This window comes from Alligator sinensis, unplaced genomic scaffold (assembly GCF_000455745.1).
Source record: "Alligator sinensis unplaced genomic scaffold, ASM45574v1 scaffold607_1, whole genome shotgun sequence".
Lineage (NCBI taxonomy): Eukaryota > Metazoa > Chordata > Crocodylia > Alligatoridae > Alligator > Alligator sinensis.
This window is the reverse complement of record NW_005841935.1, coordinates 1,068,193-1,088,701: the sequence shown is the minus strand read 5'-3', so window position 1 is coordinate 1,088,701 and position 20,509 is coordinate 1,068,193. Positions and strand designations below refer to the sequence as shown.

The 20,509-nt window shown below is 45.0% G+C and overlaps 2 protein-coding genes across 13 annotated transcripts in view; one reads left to right on the top strand and one right to left on the bottom strand.

The window, feature by feature from the left end:
• TMOD1 (tropomodulin 1) overlaps nt 1-15,337 on the top strand; it is a 91,251-nt gene extending 75,914 nt beyond the window's left edge. Inside the window, exons 6-11 of one of the 7 annotated variants that reach the window (XM_014518016.2) lie at nt 4,434-4,564; nt 6,891-7,052; nt 9,388-9,531; nt 10,700-10,844; nt 12,128-12,186; nt 13,595-15,337. In XM_014518016.2, coding sequence (XP_014373502.1) covers nt 4,434-4,564; nt 6,891-7,052; nt 9,388-9,531; nt 10,700-10,844; nt 12,128-12,186; nt 13,595-13,597 — 644 coding nt within the window. In that variant the 3' untranslated portion in view covers nt 13,598-15,337. Of the gene's footprint in view, nt 1-4,433; nt 4,565-6,890; nt 7,053-9,387; nt 9,532-10,699; nt 10,845-12,127; nt 12,187-12,480; nt 12,960-13,594 lie in introns of those variants that run through there. The other 6 variants (XM_025199060.1, XM_014518015.2, XM_025199062.1 and 3 more) reach the window with 6 other exon arrangements.
• The window catches only part of TSTD2 (thiosulfate sulfurtransferase like domain containing 2), an 87,894-nt gene that overhangs the window by 48,269 nt on the left and 19,116 nt on the right, over nt 1-20,509 (bottom strand). For 3 of the 6 annotated variants that reach the window (XM_025199059.1, XM_025199058.1, XM_025199057.1), the window contains exon 10: nt 18,032-18,240. In XM_025199059.1, coding sequence (XP_025054844.1) covers nt 18,032-18,240 — 209 coding nt within the window. Of the gene's footprint in view, nt 1-163; nt 3,663-15,137; nt 18,241-20,509 lie in introns of those variants that run through there. The other 3 variants (XM_025199054.1, XM_025199055.1, XM_025199056.1) reach the window with 2 other exon arrangements.

Below are 20,509 nucleotides of genomic sequence, written 5' to 3'. Positions count from 1 at the left end.
CAGTCCTCTGGCACATCGCCCAAGCACCATGAGTGCTCGTAGAGCTGTGCCAGAGGCCCCGCAATGACCCCTGCTAGTTCCTTCAGCACTCTGGGGTGGAGATCATCAGGACCTGCGGATTTAAATATGTCTAGTCCCTTCAGAAGTTGCCTGACAATACCGTCAGGTGAGATGACCAGATTTCTTACCGTGTCCTGCAGAGGCCCCATGTTACTTGGCACCTTCTATGTCTACATCATCCTTGACCAGTGGCTGTTCAGCCTCTTCTTGAACCTCTAGTGATGGAGAGTCTATTCCATTGCCTCACTATTCTAACAGTGAAGACTTTTTCTGGATATCTAATCTAAACTTACTTTGATACAACTCCAAGACACTGGTCTGCATCCTGCTCTCCGCAGCAAGAGAGAAAAGGCACTTTCCCTCTTCTTTATAGCAGTCCCTCAAGTATTTGAAGACTGGTTTCATGTCCCCTTCTTAAGCACCCTTTCCAGAAGCTGAATATACCCAAGTCCCTCAGCATCTTCATAGGACTTGCTTTCCAAACCCTTTATCATCTTTGTTGCCCGCCTCTGGACCATCTCTTAACTTCTCCGTATCCTTTTTAAAATGTGGAGCCCTTGAACTCCACACAGTATGCCAGATGAGGTCTAACCAATGCCAAATCGAGAGACACTATCACCTTCCATGTCTTGCACCTAATGTCTTGCATCCCAAAACCACATTCATCTTTTGTGTAGTGGCATCACACTGCAGTCGGTGATCTACCAGGTCCTTTACGATACAGCTTCCATCCAGCCAGGTGTCACCCATTTTATATTTGTGGTTTTGATTATTTTTCCTTGAATTGTAGCAGATTGTACTTTTCTGCATCAAACTTCATCCTCCAGCTCTAGCACAACTTTCCAATCTGTCAAGATTCTTTTGAATTGACATCCTCCAACATGTTCACAGTCCTTCTCAGCTTTGTATTGTCTGCAGACTTGTTCAAGAAGCTTTTTATGCCAGCATCCAAATCATTAATAAACACATTGAACAGGTCTGGGCCTAGGACAGACCCTATAGCACTCTACTTGAAACTTCCTTCAATTCTGACATGGACCCATTAATAACTACCCTTTGCTTCTAGCTATTGAGCCAATTATCTATCCACCTTATATTAGTTATGTTTGTAACACATTGGGGCCCCAGGGGTGGCTGTGATGTCCCCTGAAGGCTCTGTGACCATGCTCCGCTCCTTGGGTGCCTTCCTGTCTCACCTGCCATGCCTTGATGGAATGATGATAAATTGGGAGGCTGCCCATGGACCTTTGCATGGCCTCGGTTCCACTGAACCCACGCTAAGGTCCCCAGCACCCTACTAGTCCTCACTGATCCTCGGCCCCTCACTGGGCCTCTATAGTCCCAGGCCCCTCACTGGGCCTCTGTAGTCAACTATGCCTGGCAGGGCACCGAAAGCCTTAAGGGCTAATTGCATGACTCCAAATCCTCCCCTACACCACGCCCCATGCCTCACAAGTGTTACTGTACCATTGTTCCCTCTGTCGGGGCTTCAGCCTCTTCAGCCTCTGCCCCTTTAATCTCTCTAAGCCTTCTAGCCTGGGCCCACTGAATTGGACCTGGCTCTGAGGCACTAGCTCCTTCTTGTCTTTTTGGGTTGTTGGGCCCCTGGCCCCTGTGTGTCTGTGTCCCTCTGGCATCAGGGCCCTGGCCTGTCTCACTGCTGCCTCGTACTCTCTGCCCACTCTGGGCTCAGTAACAGCTTGAGCCTGCCCCTGGTAGGCCTCAAAGCTATTGCGTGCCTATCAGGCACTAATGGGATCTCCCTAAATCTCCCCTACTGTCCCAACCCAAACTGCCAGTATAAACACAACAAACACAAGCCCTCTGCCCCTTCCTAACACAGTATTCTGGGCTCCTGGTGAGCTCCCTGAGCCCCATTTTCCTGCAGGCAGTGAAGCGATTGGCCCAACATCTCTGGGTGGTTCTCCTGGGTAGGAGCTCCTACCCCTGTGGCTGCTAAGGAGAGACTCCCTTGCCAACCCCAGCCTGCAGCTCATATGTTCCCAGGACTCTGCCTACATCTGGTCAGCTGACTGCCTGGAGGTGCTTGCTAATTACCCCATTAGCCTATTGCCCTGGTGGCCTACAGCTGTGGTGCCCTGTAGTGCTCCCTGGCTAGGCTGCTTCTTCTCTTAAAGGAACAGGGAGCCCTGGGCTCTCTGTTACAGCGTCCAGCTCACATTTCTCCAATTTGTTTATGAGACAGTTATGCAGGACCTTGTAAAAAAACTCTCAAGTCCAGATACACTATATCCACAGCATTCCCTTCATCCACCACAGTAGTTAATTTGTCAAAGAAGGAGATCAAGTTTGCCATGATTTGTTTTTCATAAATCCATGCTGGCTTCTTGTTGATAAACCTTTCCTTCTTACAAATGGCCTTCCTTAAGATATGCTCCAGTAAATTCCCAGGTACTGAGGTGGGGTGAACCAGTCTGTAGTTCCCTATGTTCTCTCATTTTTGCCTTTTTTTTAAAGAGGGGTACTATGTTGGCCCTTTTCCAGTACTCTGTTACCTGACCCATCTCCCACAACTTCATGAAAATTTTCTTTGACAGTTCCTTCAGTACCCTAGGATGAAGTCCTTCCACCCCTGCTGACTTGAAGTCATTCAGACCCCACAAAATCTCTCTGCCTCTTTTGTTATCTCTTCCTTCAACTTACCCCTTTCCCTATCCAGATAATACTTATTATGCGCCTGACAGCAGCTTAATGTTTTTGTGAAGTGTGAGGCAAAGTAGCTCTTGAGTAGCTCCACCTCCTTTGCATTTTCTGTTAGGAGTTCCTCCTGCCTTGTTAGCAAGAGGAACACACAGCTTCCTTGGGCCTTCTTTTCTGGCCAACATACTCTTCTTGTTCTTAATCTCCTTTGCTAGGTACAGCTCATCCTTTATTTTTGCCTTCCTCGTTTTGTCTGTGTAGGTTCTTGCTATTTCCTGGTATGCTTCTTTGGTGACCTGCTCATCCTTCCATTCCATGTATGGATGCCCTCTGCAATGTCCTGAATTTGGGCTCCAGGCAGGCAGCAAACTTCCTTCAACCCCAAATGTGGACAACAAATCGGTGCCTCTGTCCCCTGCAGAAGAGAATCAATAACCACCACCACTCTTCTCTGCCTTAATACAGTGGTCCTGGAGCCCCTGTCCTTGGGGACCTGTACTTCCTGCTCTCTAGGTTGCTGCCTACTTTGCCTCATGCCGTCAGATGTCCTGTCCTCTGCCTTTTTCTCAGCAGTTCCACCACAGAGTTCCTGTAAGCTTTTGCTGACTTCAATCCACTGCTCTTCAATTCTGGGGATCCTCCTACTTTGCGTCATCACATGCTGCCACTTCTCCTCATTGCCCTTTGGCCACCCCAGTATCATCTTCTCATAATTCTTGTCCAAATAATTTTCCTGGTCCCTGATGCAGTGCAGTATGGATACCCATGCCTCCAACCTTTGAATCTTTTCCTCCAGGGCAGACACCAGCTTACACTTGATGCAGATGAAGTGTTCCTGATCCTCTGGGAGGAGGAACACAAACATGGCACATGCCATGTAGGTCACAGCAGCTGACCCAGACTCCATTTGTGCCTCCTTTGCTCCCTGGAGAACACCTATGCTGTAAGAAGAAAGAAAAAAAAAAAAGAGATGGCAGGTGGGGGAGGGAATGGGGAAAAAAAGATGCACCACAAGAACCTGCACACCACACACCTGCACTAGGGTCCTTGCACACACACACATACAGAGTCTCTTGCTTCCTCACTGTCATCTCAGGTGAATTCCCTAGGCAAACTTCCTCTCTGTTCTCTGCTTCCAGTTTTCTCTAATGTCAATGTCATTGTCTAACTTGGATTGCACTTTTACAAATGAATCTCTCTGTTGTCCACATCTGCACTTGGGTTGACATTTACAGTGATGTCCTATCACACTTCACATCCCAGCATGCCTAAGCTTTCAAGGGCCTCATTTCTATAAATAAATAAAAGAAGATCCCACCACAGTTACTTCCTCAACAGGTTAAAAGGAAAACAGACAAGGGTGACATAAGGAAGTCCAAGGCCTTCCTACCTTGCCAGACATTGCTCAGGGCACTAAACAAGGTTGTGACATCTTTGTCTCTCCTGGCCCTTTTCCTGGGAGTCTTCCATAGTATAAAGTTTGCCCTGAGTCATGCTTGGCAGAGGTTTTTCCTGGCAGTTCCTTCAGCATATTCCTCCACATCCTTTTTTAGAACCTTCAGGAACCTGACAGATTCCCCCTTTCCAAATGTCTTTAAAGAGAAGAAAAAATAGCCACTAGCACTGATACTGTCCTAGAGCCAATGTCCTTCTTCCTGACCATTTGTATGTGGGGGGGTTTTCTTTCTTAAAATGTTCCTTTATAATTACAGGTGTGATTAAGCCCACTCAATACAAACCAGTTCCTGATGAAGAACCAAATTCAACAGATGTCGAAGAAACTTTGGAACGAATAAAGAACAATGATCCTGAACTTGATGAAGTCAACCTTAATAATATTAAGGTACATGCTCCTTCCTGCTGCACTTTACACAGACAATTCTGCTGCTAGAAACTGCTCTGCTGCGTTACCAGTTTTACCTATATAAAATCTAAACTTATAGGTTTTTCTGTTTAAAGGAGACCTGCAAAGGCATAGAAATTGTCCCTGTTCTCTTAGGTTTCTTGCCAAATTGGCCAAGGTAGAAGAGAAAGGTAGTTTTGACAAGGTCTGGGAGAAAATATGTTCCTGAGACTTTTCTCATGTACAAACAAAAGCCCTTTCTCAAAAACTTTTTTTTTCATTTCTCTTATGCTACATAAAAAAGCAAATCAGGACACAAATGCAACTTTGCAGATCACCTCAGTGTGCACATACGTGCACACAACATCTGGTCCATTCACAATGGCTGAACAAGAAGAGGTTCAGCTCCTTTCCTATCTTGTCTCCAGTCTATAAGACCTGTGTGTGTGTGTAAGTGTATATATATGTATGTGTGTATATGTATGTGTATATATATACGTGTGTATGTATGTGTATATATACGTGTGTGTGTGTGTGTGTATGTATGCTTGTGCATGTAACATGTAGTTACTATCTGCACAATTATCAGTATCGATGCCATTAACTGCAAGTGCACAGACCTTAAAGAAAAACAAACCATACCCAGTTACCTGTGTACCTTCAACCATTTTTTTAATTTCCATAGTCATCGGCCTACATTTTCCACTGTTACTAGTGACTTTTAAGGGACAGTATGAGATATCTGAAAGGAGCTATAGTTATTGGCCACATCCAGGTGAGTGCAGCTGTGTGGTATGTGGCACCGCAGTTACGCAGCACTGAGAGTTTTTTTGACCCCTGGACATCCAGGGGTCAAAAAACCCATGGGAAAAAAGGGTGGAGTGGCACATGTGGCAGCAGCAAGTGCCGCCTAAAGCTGGAGCCTGGCTGGTTGGAGCTGCGCTTCGCTGCTGGCCAGGCTCCACGCAGCAGGAGCAACATGGCTACAACCCCAGGAGGCCCCCAGGACCCCGGTAAGGCTGCTAAGGCCAGCCCAGTGCTGACCCAAGTTTCCCCTATCCCACTCTGGGTAACTCACCATGTGCCAGAGCACGCATGGCACAGATGTTCCCCAAGGACAACTAGTGGCAGCACAGGGTGCACCGCTGCTAGTTGTCCCCAGGGAACCAAATGTCCACGCATGTCTGGATGCAGCAATTGAGACCAAACGCTTGGCACTTGCCAAAAAAATCAGACCCATTAGATTTTGAGAGCTGCTTTGTTCAGCATAGACCAAAGAAGATCAGACACTTCCCCTGCTCTGATTTACTCTCAAGACAGCATTAACAATGGTTGTTGCCAATGGATATCTGTAAGCTATCCTCATTGGAGACCATGGATACAGCCAACTTAATTTTTTAGAATCACTTGAAATATCTGAATCTGAAATGGGTTTTTAAATACTTAATGCAGGAAAAGACTATTTTTACCCTGTGAGAACTCAAAACGGGGAAATGTTTTGGTTTTGAGTTTTTTTGGTTTTTTGTTTTAAATCACACTCTTCTCAATAATTGCTTACTGGGTTGAAAAAAAAAGATGGAAAGTTTCACTTTAAGAGGCATTTAATTAATAAAGTTAAAAGTGACTGAGGGAGGAAAGTGGACCTGATTCTTTGAGGTGCTTGGGCCAGAGTTGAGGAGACTCTATACCTCCCAAGAACAGCTCTACAAATCCAAGTCAGGCCTTGATTCTGCCAAGGAATCCTTGGATGTGCAGATCTACGTGCTGGATCAGCTGTGACTTGAAAATTGCCAGTACAATGAAGAAGCAAAACTGCAGCACTTGACATGCGCAGTATTGCCTGCTGACATGAACTGGTTAAATGCCTTCAACAACCAGGAGAGGTGAACAGGCAAGTTGTGTTATTCCTGTCTTGTAGATAGGGAAATTAAAAATGCAGAGATGTAACTTGCCTATATCCAGGATGTGAGTCTCTAGCTAACCGGGGGTGAGAATTTAAATGCTCCCATGCTTGTTAGGACATGCTGGCCACTGGTTGAATGTTGTAATTCTGTATGATTTACAGTTTCTATTTTACAGTCTCTTCCTGATGTATCTGATTTTGTCTAAAGGCAAGGATTTTTGTGGGTGATATCGTTTATTGGACCAACCGTATAGTTGGGTGGGATATAGACAAGCTTTGAGTATGCAGTACCCTTTCTCAGGTCTCTGAGCTTTGTGTCCAGGTCATTTTACAGATGTGACACTTTCATCTCTAAAGAGAACTTGTTAGATGATGTCTGTTGAACGCCTCTGTATCTGACATTTTGTTTATATTATATACCAGGAATCTGAATGGTCATGGTGGCACATCATCATTTTTCTGGATTTATTTCCACAGAATATTCCTATACCCACTTTAAAAGCCTATGCAAAAGCACTCAAGACTAACACCTACGTACACAAGTTTAGCATAGTAGGAACAAGGAGCAATGATCCTGTTGCTTTGGTAAGTACTATACCATAGTATTAGAGGATGGGTGGACATTTGTAGGAAATTTGTTCATTGTATCGTTGTCTGACTTTGCATTTCTTTTAAAGTGACCTGTAAAGACTTGCTTATTGGTCCTTTATATTTTATTGAGAATGCAAAAGGTGTTTGTTTATTTTTAATCGGAATATTCTGTACCTTCGGAATATCAGAATATTTGCAAATCCCAGAGGCACTTTCTCAGCTCTCTGCTGGGGCAGAGGAAGTGTTATATCCTTCACAAGGACATTATTTTCTCTCATGTCTCCAGGCATTTGAATTTAGCAGGTATTGACAAAAGCAAGTGAAAAACCTAAATAATTTTAAATTTAAATATCTTCCCTTTCCGATTGCACGATCTCAGTCATTTATCATGTATGATCTCATAATCCTGCTAGTTCTTAAATTGTCCTGAAGAGCCGTCCAGGCAAGATCACAGGCAAGATCTGAGTTTGTAAATATGGTTTCACAGACAAGATCTGAGTTTCTAACACTTAAAAATGCTGAAAAATCTTGGGTCTTTACTTGATAAAGAAGCAAGACAACATGAGGCCATGTATTCCCTTTGCAGGTAACCCTCCAGCTCTATCATCTTCTAGAAATATATATTGTAATGTGCTGGGTCCTTACACATTAGCACACTGGGAAGGAAATTTATTCTGCATACAGAGGTGTAGGGAGTATCACTGGAGAGGGTAGAAGATGACACTAAGGGGTGAATTACAACAGCTGTTTATAGAAGTGCATTGTGACATATGAAGTCATCTGAGCAAGGTGTAGGGGCTGGGGACAGTGTATAACATCTCAAGGTGTGGTAATGGGGAATGAGTCTTTAACAGTCAGGGCAAATGCACAAAGCAAGATTTGCCTGAGGCTGTGATTGAGGCTCTGATGGGAAGCATTTTAGGCAAACACTGGGGAAGCAAGAGCAGAGACCCATGGAAGAAGAAGGTAGAGGACACTCCATGTAACCATGTAGGGATTGTGTCCCTAGGATTTCCTGCTCACACCTGGGGGTCAGGTCCCGCCTGCCTACTCACCTGCTATGCCTCGGTGGTGGTGTTTGGCATCGCCCCTCAGTCTGGTCAGAGAGCAGTCACTGTGGGTGTCTCTCTGTTACATCACAGGGTCCCTGGCCCTCACTTGGTCCTGTCTTCTTGCTGGTCCTCCCTCCAAAGGGCTCCAAGACTCTCACTCACCCAAGACAGTCCACACACTCCCAAGGAGTTCACTAATTGCAGTCTCCCTGCTCCCCCTACCGCTGCACAGTGCTCAAAACTTAGTCTTTGCTTCCAGCACAAGTCTTTCACAATACCGGCTCTTCTGGACCTTTCCCAGCACTGGCACTTCCCTAGGCCTACTTGCCATCAGTCTCCGGGGATCCAGCTTTTTTTCCAGCTCAATGCAACTGAAGCTTCCTCTCCACTGCCAGGGCCCTTTAGCCTGGCAGTTTTTGCTGTTGTGCTTACATAGCTCAGCAGGGACACGGCTCCCAGTCTGTGATTGCTGCCTTCAAGGCACAGACCCCTCCCCGTAATGTGGCTGGTGTGGCCTCTCATTCCCCAGGAGATAGGCTGCCCCAAGCTTTAGTAAATGAAGACTAACTTTGAGCTTTAAGAAATGAGGTGTTGTCCTTTGCTTGAAAATGAACCAGGTAAAACAATGGCGGAGGAATTCATATTGTCAGCTATGGGGTGGGTACAGTCACTTCTGCACATTTTTGGAGCACTTAGCACAGCAGGGTCCCTCTGGATGCTTTAACACTAAGTGGGTGTTTGTTTCAGGGGCCTGTTTTGGGTGCCTTTATCTGGTGAGGCAACCCAGTGGTGTCAGGTGCATTGTACAGGGCTCTCTGCTGCCCAAGTGTCATGAGCATCTGTGCGTACTGCAATGCAGGGAGTTGGAGGGGCAGCCAGTGGTGCCTTTACCTTGCTGACTAGGCATTTCCTTGGTTGGGCAGTGTGCCTAGGCAGATGGCTTTGTGGACCACTGTGGAAAGGGTTGAGACAGGGCAGGGTCCCAGTACAAAGATAAGGCCCAGCCAGTATGGGGAGCAACAACACACCCTTCCAAGATGCCACAGACTATGCTGGGCATGGTCCATCCTCAGCTTTTGTAAATGCAGGGACTGGTCTCTGGCCCAAGAGAGGCGCCTTCTGGTTCACTGTTCCTTAATGAGACACAGATGGAGACAGTGTGACACCAGAAAGGTGTAGAGGAGCTGGGGACTGACCCTTGCTGTCCCAAATCCCCATACCATGGTCCATCCCTCACAAGGCATGATCAAACACTGCTTCTTTCCTCTTGGTGGCAGGCTCTGGCAGACATGCTAAAAGCCAACAGCGTACTAAAGAGTTTGAATGTGGAATCCAACTTCATTTCTGGCTCAGGCATCCTTGCCCTTGTTGAAGCACTTCAGCACAATACTTCACTGATAGAGCTCAGAATTGACAACCAGGTAAAACCAAGGCAGTATTGAATTGTTGGACAAAACCATGTCCTGGGTGGTACGGGGATCCTGTAGTGGAAAATATGACCGATTCATCTGAGGTTTTCCTGCCAGTCACTCTAACTGGAAAACAAATTGTTGCGGGGTGATAAGGGAGGGTATGTTTAACATGCTTGTCAAGTGGCTAACCCACATAAAGGATAACTGCCTAGAGCTCCTCACAACTAATGGAGCTCATCTCATGGTCCAAGTGGGAGAGTGCAGAGGGTACTGCAAACAACACTTTGTGCTGCAGCACACGTGGCTTTCTTCTCCTTTGCTGTGAACACCTTGAGGGAAGGAAATCAAAAATAGCAAACCCCCTTTTTTTTGTTTTGGAGAAGCCTCTTGTAGTGTGGCCTCTGAAGCTGTGCTAACAGAAAGGAATTCACTAGGCCCTGATATCTGCCAAACCCTGGAAGGTTGGATTTTTGCACTGGGGAGGACCCAGGCCTTATCCTTTCTCCAGAGAAAGCTGCATGACTTCCTTAGAACAGAAAAGTTCTGAAAGGCCATATATCTCCAGAGTCAAATGCTTCATACTCCTGGGAAGACAAGGTTCTTTGGGTAAATCTGATATTTTTTTATACTAGACTAGCTCAAATAGTTAGAAAAATTCTTTGCAAGCTTTCAGGTACAAATCCCCTTTGTCAGGCTGAGGAAGCATCTGCAGTTGGTGTGTGTGCTCTTCCTGGATGAAAGGAATAGTAAAGAAGCCAGAGGCTGGTCTGCTTGCAAGAAAGTTAGTCAGTGAAGATGTAAAATGAGGAGCCAGTGGCGAGAGACAGGTTGGCGAGGGCGGGGGGTGGGAAAGGGGAATGAACATAGCTGGTAAATAGTGGAAAGGTACCTGGGGAGTCAGATGTTAGACATATGTCATAAGTCCAATGTCTATATTTAGTCCATGATTTTTTGTATCCAGTAAGCTGATGAAATGAAGTTTGTAGGCTTGTCAGTGAATGGTGGTTTGTAAATTCCCTTTGAGGATTAGAACTAAGAGACTGGAGAGAGATCCAATCTCTCAGTTCTAATCCTCAAAGGGAATTTACAAAACAAATAAAAGGCAGTCAGTGAATTCGTGACCAAAGTTAGAACAAGTCACAGTTCTAAGCTAATTTTCTATTTTCTTTTATCAAAGAGCCAGCCACTGGGTAACAAGGTGGAAATGGAAATTGCAAACATGCTTGAAAAAAACACTTCCCTTTTGAAGTTTGGGTATCATTTTACACAGCAAGGACCCCGGCTTCGTGCAGCCAATGCCATGATGAACAATAATGACCTTGGTGAGTCCCCCTTGTGAGCCCACTTTGAATTATTCCTTTCTTCCTGCATCTCACTGGTCCTCAAAGGTGCTCTTATCAGTAGCTTTCCAATCTGCTTTGAAATGTAGCTGGTGTATGTTTTCCCTTCAGGGCCTGGGTGATGTTTTTGGTCATAGTTTATGAAAATGTAATAATTCAAATCAAAATTTGCTTGAAGTATGAAGGAACTACATTTGAATAAAGTCCTTGCTCACTCTGGGGTTGATCACTTGATCCTTTCTCAGGGTGAGAGGGATCTGACTCCTACTGCAGTTCCACTAACTCAGTGGGACTTGGTGGATGGGGTCAAATAGGATTTGGGGTAAGTCAGGTTTTCAGATCCCAAAGGAATGCATTATTGACTTCAAGGATACCTGGTTCTGAAAGGGTCTCTAATGGTATATGGAGGCAGTGAACTTCATGGTTAGACGCACAGATATCTCCAGGCACTTCCCACATGCAGTAGATTAATCCCAGCTGTAACTGGAGTGAAAAACAGAGGGAATCTGGTTTGGCTTGTTGCTCTGAATGAATTTGGTCTGCTGGTATCTATATAAAAGGCCAAATTATTTTCTAAATTATAATTGCACCTCCCCCACATAGTTGTGGTGCCCAAGAAATGATGGAATACACAAATATCTGTCTTGAGTACTCAGCAGTAAAGCATACCATACTAAAAACCAGTATGTCCTAGCTGGCTGCTCTCTATTTCATACAGCTATCAGCATATTATTTTGTGTCTGCACTTTTAAATTACTGGAAGTTTTAGGCCAGTCGATAAAACGACTGTTCCAACTAATCTTCAACCAGTCCAGTGCTCTTGTAGACTCTGGCAGTCTTTTTTCCCAAAGCACTTGCAAACTGAGGCTGTAACTCTGTACTTAAGTACATACTTAAATTTATGCACACTCCAGCTGTCCTGCTAACATCAACAAACATGTGTGTAAAGTTATACTTAAGTGCTCATACCGAACTGCACAGCCCCTTGATGTTTATGCATTTCATGTCAAAGGATGGGCTTTTTGGATTAAAAGGACATCCACAATTGACTAATGCCTGGATCAGAACTGGTTTTGACAAGCTTTGGAATATTTGCTGCTTTCCTTTTGTCACAACAAAGCAATCCACAATATTTTTCATCTATAAGTTGCAAGGTTCTGTGTATTTCTACTCCTGCTTCTTTGGGTTCATGAGTCAGTAACCTTGTCTGCCTCTTGGATGATGAGACCAGCACAGAAGGTGTCTGATTCGATTCTTGTTTGCAGCTCGTTTACATCGATCTGATGGCCTCTGGCATAACTTCTCAACTCTGCACCTGGAAGATGTATAAGTATAGATAGATTTTTTTGTCCTACTGGCAATAGCTCTCTGTGCTCCACTACCAGTGCTGTCAACTGCCACTACCAGTTTCTACACAAACTTGGTTTTACTCATTTCTCTAGCTTCCATTTTGCTCTTCTTGACTCAGCAGCAGTCACTTTCATCCTTTACAATACTTTATCTGAGCTGGCTTGTTAGAGTCTCTTCCATTCCACCTGTGAGCTAATTTCTGTGTTCTTCTCCTACCTACTTTTTCTTTTCCTTGGTATTTATTTCAAATATGTTATGTTCTCTTCAGTGGAAACATTTACTGGAAATATTCACTAGAGCAGGTGTGTCAAACTTACCTCATGTCCGGGCTGGATCCAGACCATTGGGCTCTTTGCAGGCCAGATCCACAGGTCCAGAGGAAGTGATGAGGCAAGCAGCAGCTGAGGCAAGGCTGGCAGTAGCAGTGGGGTAAGCAGGGCTGGTTGAGGCAGTGGTGGAAATGATGCAAGTGGCTGCATGGAAAGTGGTGCAGTGTTGGCACAGCCCTTGCTTACTCTCTTGTTGCTGACAGCCATGTCCAGTGAGGTACCTGGGGCCTGGATTCTGCAGCAGGCCCTGCCCCCTAACTAGTTCCATCCCCAAATTCACTGGCCCATCTGGTGAAGAAGCTCACAAGAGTGTATGAAGGAAAGCAGGAAGATGCAGCTTGGGCTTCAGTTAGGGAAGAATTATTCTTGCAGGAGTCTGTTTCCAGAGGTAGAAAGTCCTCTATAAAACAACTATAAAAGGTCAGAGCCAGATGAGAAGCCTTGCTCTCTCTATAGTTACAGGCATCCACCAGCTGCTGTGGATCTATCTCCAATAGGTTGAGAGAAGCCATGAGTTGTGATATCTAGCAGCTCCTATTGAACTCCATGAATAATGTCTCACCTCCAGCAGAAACCCATAATAATTATTTATTTTAATCTTTGAGCTCTTTTTAAGTGGCCTAGATTTTTAAACTGATAAAGACCAAAACTGAAGTTTTCAGTTGTCTCGGAAGATACCAGGATAGTTTGAAAATCCCAATGTATGACTGGAAGTTAGCCAGACATTTTCAAATCAGAAATGAAGTGCCTATTTTCAGCAGTACTAGGAATGAACCATGCAGTGGAGACTCCCAGCAGTAGCAGTGAGCATCCTACCCCCAGCCCCTGTATTGAGCCAGGCAGTGCCTTTTTAGAATATAAGCTTTATAACTGAGATCAACAAGAATAACATCTGATAGAGAAAGTCAGACTAAATGACATGTTCCCTTCAAATCAGAGGAAAAATCCCAAGTTCTTTCCTTGCATGAGTTTAAATTGTTTAGGTACCTCTGCTGTCCACAGGTGCAGTAGTTGCTTTGACTGACTCATGTCTTTTTGTCTTTTTCTTTTTAGTGAGGAAGAGGAGACTTGCAGACCTGAATGGGCCTATTTTTCCCAAGTGCCGAAGCGGGGTGTAGCTTGTGGCTGTCCAGGCTGTGTGTAGCAGTTTGTGCTGTAGTGTGGAAATCAGAAGGCAAAGTGCCTGCACAAACTATTTGTGGTGCCTCAGTTCTATTGCATCATTATGCACTAAAGATTTAAATTAACTAGTGATTGTAGTTGAAGATATTATCAATCAAATATGACTAATGATGTTTTCTTTAGAATCAAAACCGTATCACTCCAGGCAAGTGGTCAGTTTTAAGCAGCCTCAGTTTAGTGTACATGGCAGGGCAAAAGTGACTGTTAATTAACTCATGACAATTTCTCAAAGTATTTCCTGTGTTGTGCTTCAAAGATATTTAGGATGTGCTTGCATGAGTAGAAAAAAATTACTACTCCCCCACACATGTTGTAGAAGTATTAAAAAAATACTTTATTTTTTCAAGTTGATCTCAAATTATAGAGAAACGGGCATTTTTGACAAGCGTTGCTAGTATCCTAAAATACCCTTTGAATTCATGAACTTGTGCACTGCAATTAATTACCAACATTGGCTGAATTTATTATTTCAAACATGATTTCAAAAGCATCTCTATCTTTTTCATAAAATAATCCATGCCTTTTTACCCTGCTGAAAACAAAAGGAACATAAGGCCACGAATGTTTAAACAAGAGAGTCACAAAAACAGAGCATTAGTATCTTCCTTTTCTAACTATGGTTAAGCAAAACTGTTGCTGTAAGAGACGGGGAATGAAACCCTGCCTCTGTTGAAGCTGATGTGAGAATTTGCCTTGCTCCCTATGCCCGTTTGATAATGCCAAATGTGTGCACCTGGTGCTTCTGCTCTGAACATAATGGAGTCCTCACTCCCAGTTCTGGTTTTTGGCTGGGCAACCACTTCCCTAGCAGTTAACCTTAAAGGTGATGTTTCTTGCTAACATCCAAACATCTGAACAGATGAGACTCTGAACACTATGCCCTATTAAAGCAGTTAATACTTGAAAATAGCATGCATGTGAACCTGTATGATTCAGAGCACAATTAGAAAAGGGCTTTTGTATAGCAATAAAATCTACTGTCTGATCTTTAAGGGAAGACGTTCCAGTAGATGTATATGGTCTCTGATCATGCATTTGGATCCATGCACGTGGACCATTACGTCCATGCAGACACCCACTGACTCTGGTAAGTCCCTGTACAACCAGGAGTGTCTGCTCATGCAGAACTGTTGCAGGATTGGGGCCTTAATCTGTATCATAAAGAACACATCCTGACAGCCTGTTTCACTTGGTAACAAGCCTTCTGTATGCCTGGGCTAACAGCAGAGCTCTACAGTCCTTGTATTATCTATTCCAGTGAAACTTCCACCCGTTTCAATGGATTTTTTGTCGAGTATGGAGCATAGGGTTTAGCTCTGGTTCACAATGTTGCTGAATATCCTATTTTCAACCAAACTAGGAACTAAGAGTATGTTTGTTGCTCCTCAAATCAAAATAAATGTACTGTCAGTCACTTCAGGCTTCAACAGTTTCTTTTGTAAACTAATGTGCAAAAGACTAAAGAAAATAATAAAGAGGCATTAACGTAGGAGACAGAACCAAAATGACTGGCATTTAGTCTACCCCCCGCTACCAGATATGGAACACTGCCTTGAAGACTTGAGCATAGGTTTTTTCTCAAAATAAGAATTAAAATAGCCTTTTTAAAAGTGATAACCTTGTCCTTTTCCATGCCAGAGCAGTATCTGAACTAATTTTACCTTTGAAACATGCTTCAGGAGACTCCAGACTGATCTGGAAAAGACAGGCTCACAAAGCAGTGCCATTGACTCTACTGGAAAAAACAAGGGTGGGGTGCACCTCCTAACTGGTAAAGGAGATGCAGTCAAGGCAAAATCATGGTGAAATGCATCAGGTTATATACAAACAAAGCAGAAGAACAGTAGGGAATGAAGGTGAAGAGGCCAAACTTTTGTTCTAGTTGCTCTGGAGAAAAGGGTGAATCAAGACAGTGTCCCCCAGTACCTGGCAGGGTCCCAACTCTCCTGGCTGGAAACACTGAGATGCATGCAGCGGTATTATATAGAGCTATTGTAGTTTCCCTGAAGAGTTGCTGCATCTGTCCTTTGAATTGATTAAACTGTGATTGTATGTGTAAGGGAGCTCTCAGAGTGCTTTTTTTTGTCCATTTAATAAATGGGCAAGAGACCAGGACAAAGGGGTTGCTCACATGGGAGGATCTCTCAGTCACTTGCTTTTCACAAGGCCTCTCTTCAGCCACTGGGTCTCTGACCCACCCAATTCCGACCCACCCAATTCCAGAACAAACCAGGCCTTTCTCCTCTCCTGCTCTCTCCCGCAATTAATACTAAAACAATTGAGCCTTCTACTCCCCCTGCCTTGTACAGAGACCGGCCCTAAGCACCTCACGCCTCCTATGCAGATCCTTCACATTAATCAACCCCATTAACTGACCACTCACAGCATGTACCTTGCTACACTGCGGCCAAGAATTTTGACCTACATCTCATGGAGGTTTCTGGGCAGCAGGGGGCAGGATGGTATTGGGGTTTTAAGGTAGTAGCTCCAGTACTGGAAACTCTTGTCCGCTCCTTGTTAGCAGGTATCGGGCTGGGAATTAGCCATATCTCTGCTGTCATTTGTCCTCCAAGGGGTTAAAGGTTTTCTAGGCACCAACATAGAATCTTTGTACAACACTTCACAAAATAAATACTTTGGAAGTGCTAAGTCTTCTTTTTCATCCTTCCTATTTTAAAAGTTCAGCCCTAAAATAAAATTTACATGGTTTTACATTTAGCATTGAGAAGGGAATGCAGAAATGCCTCGGGTAGGATTCCAATACTTCCAGCAAGCTGAGATTTTTTTTTGTACTTGATGGATCTTTTTAAAAGGACACCTGAAACTACACTTGTGGTTTTGAATTCCCAAACCTGGCTACTGGCAGTGCTCTAAACGAGGACTGCAGAGTGATTGAGAGGGGTCTGCTACAAACGTGCCACTCTCTAGCACAGTAAGAAAAGGTTTGACAATATAACTGATGTCATATGAGCGTGGGGGATAGCAGATGAGGAATGGGGGGAGGGAGGGGATCTGCTCAAAAAACCTCTGGGAGCCCTTTCGATCATTTCATGGACACTGAACGAGATACCAAGCAATTCCTTTTAAAATACGAATTCTGAGGAAGGCTCCCAAAGTAGAAACCAAGACGTTTCAAAGACGTGCTTCACAAAAAGCAAACCACACCGAGTAGAACCCTGGAGCACTTAGTCATAGTAACAACATTATGAATAAAATGACAGGCCTTAATTACAACTAGTGCCCAATCCTTCAGCTATCAGTTCCTATGCTCCTACCAGAGTGTTGTAAGGTGAAACAGTTAGCCCCTATTTGGAAATAAACCTGCTGTATCTGACAACAGGTCACTGCAGGAACCTGAGAAAAAAATATTTTATTTTTAAAAACAGTTGTTATAAAAAGCCAGTATTCGACCTTACCACTTAGTACAGAAAGTGGGGAGAAGTTTCAAAGAACATTTTCTTCATTAGTGCTCAATCTGCCAAAATATTAATAAAAACTGTTGAATTCCATTTTGGCAGATGCTTTAACAACCCTGGGTTGAGAGTCATTTCTGGGAGACTGGAAACAATCACATTTCAAATCTATGGCACTGGGTCCTTTCAAGGTTGTATGCTGTTTCTTCTAACAGTCATTAGTGAGAGCTGAGAGTCAAGCTAACATCCCATAGCCACTGCTGAGCTACTTAGTCAATGCCTGATAACTGCAGAAGCACTAGCTTGAGTTTGGAGAATAGAACAGAGCTGCTTATGTTCATGTGGAAAAATGGCCTTAACCACAGGCAGCCCACAGTCCCAGGAATAAATAAGTTGTTGTTTCCATCTGTCTTCGATTTCTTGCCAACACCAGTATACATGGTATGTGGGGAGGGAAAGGGACACACAGACATGCCTCGATTACGGGAAGGAGAATGTAGACCTTGCCTGCTCCTTTACATTTTTCGTTTTCTCTGGTTGTAGGCAACCATTCATGGGATGTATCACATTGTAGGAGGCAGAAAAACGACTTTTTTTTTTTTTTTTTTGAAGTTAAGAGTGGTATAGCACCATTGTTTGATATGATACTTTGCTAATTTATACTCAGGCAGGGGAGGGTATTATTGGTGCAACCTAGCCCAAGTATAGATTAGATTAGGGCTGAGATCTTTGGTGCCACCTGAGGCATCTGGATGCCCAATTGTGATTAAAATGACTGAAAATGGATATCTGACCCTAGGAGGTGCAGCACCTATGTGGAAGTGTAAACACCAACTACACTACAAAGGGAAACTCCACTGCACCAGAGATGCTGTTAGATGTATTCTACTGGTACCTGCTGCCGTCGGTCTGTACATTCACATTCTTCCTTGAGCACTGGGCTAGAAGACCGTGAAGCCAGCTGAAGCCCTTTCTCTTGACAAACAGAACAACAAGCTGTGAAGCCTTTCTCTCGACAGCTCAAGCATGTCAAGACAAGCTGCCGGCAGTGCTGGCTGGAGCAAAGTCTGTACTGGTCCCACAATGCCCCGCAGTACCTGCATGCTGGAGAGAAAAGAAGTATGCTTACAGGTCACGCTGCTTACAAGGCTGATCTGCACTGGATGGTGAGAAGGAGTAGGAAGGGACCTAAGCCTCTGAGTACAGAAGTACTAGGACTGAATAAGAATGTCCTGCTGAGGGGTAGAACTGGGCTGCAAGGCCTCCTCTCAGTGTTTCCTCTTCATCTCCTGCATTCCCATCATGCCTCAGTATGAGGTCTAGCCCATCCCAGGGAAATCTGGATTTTCTATTTAAAAATATTGGGTTGACCTGCCCCCCTGGGACGGCCTGTGCCCAGGGTCAGCACAGAGTAATCCTGCTGACTCAGGGCCAGTTACCCATATGAACTGGTAGGACTGTGAGAACAAGTTATGTATGTACTCTTAGCTAGCAAACTGCAAAGGACAGCATAAGCAGAGATAGCAGGGGCAGTCCATAAATAGCCCAGACCTTCAGTGTGCTCTCAACTCCTTGTAGTGCTCTGGCAAGAAAAGGAGTCCCTGTAAAATTCAGAGCAGGATTTTTCCTTTAATAAGCAGCTTTCTACACAATCTTGCTGCACAGTGGGGAGCTAACCCTGCCCCACAACATTTCCCCTTTGGTTCTTTTCCAGAAATGGCCATCATTTCTCTGAAGGGAAAAGGAGTGGAGTGCCTCATTGCAATGGTGAAAGAATCATGCGGTGCCTCAGTTAGAAGGGCTGTGCTACACAAGGGCTTCATTCTAAGGAGATAATGGATTATAACAAGACTAAGGCAAGTAGTCTTTTTTGCCCACTTAGACAACGACTGTTGGCTTTGGCATGCCAGAAACATTATCTTGTGACCTGCTCTATCACTCCCAATTGCAGACATCCTCCTGTGGTAGGCCCCTGGCTCTGGTACCCTCTTGCAGATGACCTGGCCTTACTTGGCACTCCAACGTTACCCTGTATTTGCCTGCCAAGGCTTGTTCTTAACTTGTAACAATTTTGGGAGGCTTAGGTGCCTTCCTACTCCTTCTCATCATTAAGCCACGTCTTATCTGGCCCAGTCAATAATAAGCTCAGTCTCTCTGCAGGGTTTCATTGCCTTCCCCAGTTCCAGGGCTTGTCAGCTTACTCCCAGGTCCAGGGCCTCCATCAGCCCATTCACATAAAACCAACAGGGTTCAGTGCCCTCAGTTGGCTGTCACAGGGCTAATGCCCCAGATCAACAGAACACACAGCGCCTTCACACTAGGTGCCCTCAGTTTTCTTCCTACTCCTGTACTAACCCTCCATGTGTCAGGGGAAAATAGTCCTTAACAAAAATGTGCCAGCTCGCTAGGGTGTCCTTCTGCAAGCTACCCCCCACCCCACCCACACACACATTATAAGCCCAGAAGGCCTAAACAATGTAGCATGTCTTTTTGCAGTCCTTCCCCAGGGACTCCTTCCTCTCCCGCTGCCTCTCCTCAGGAACTGGGCTTATGTGGCTTCAAGGCTCCAGCCCTTCTGGCCCACACTCTCCCTCCTAATGGGGCACAGAGATTCTCCATTACATAGTTAGCAGGCTTGCTGCTCTGCAGTCTGTAAGTTCTCACTGCTGCTTGCACGTTCATCTCAGTAACAGAGGAGTCAGGGGCCCCTTTTCCCCCTCATAGATTTCATAGACATCAGGGCTGGAAGGGACCTCGGAAGATCATCGAGCCCAGCCCCCCGCCCAAAGGGCAGGAAGTCAGCTGGGGTCATAGGATCCCAGCAAGATAAGCATCCAGTTTCATCTTGAAGGTGTTCAATGAAGGCGCTTGAACCACCTCCGGTGGCAGGCTGTTCCAGACCTTGGGGGCTCGGACAGTAAAGAAATTCTTCCTTATGTCCAGCCTGAAACGATCTTGAAGTAGTTTGTGACCATTCGACCTCGTCATCCCTTGGGGCACTCTGGTGAACAAACGTTCCCCCAGATGCTGGTGGTCACCCCTGATAAACTTGTAGGTGGCCATCAGATCACCCCTGAGCCTGCGCTTTTTCAGGCTAAAGAGCCCCAGGGCTCTCAGCCTGTCATCATAGGGTCTGTTTCCCTGACCTCTGATCATGCGCGTGGCTCTTCTCTGGACTCTCTCAAGCTTCTCCACATCCTTTTTGAATTGTGGAGCCCAAAACTGGACACAGTACTCCAGCTGCGGCCTCACTAAGGCCGAGTACAGGGGGAGAATGACGTCCCGGGATTTGCTTGAGAGACGTCCCGGGATTTGCTTGAGACGTCCCGGGATTTGCTTGAGATCATCGAGTCTGACCCCCTGCATAGGCAGG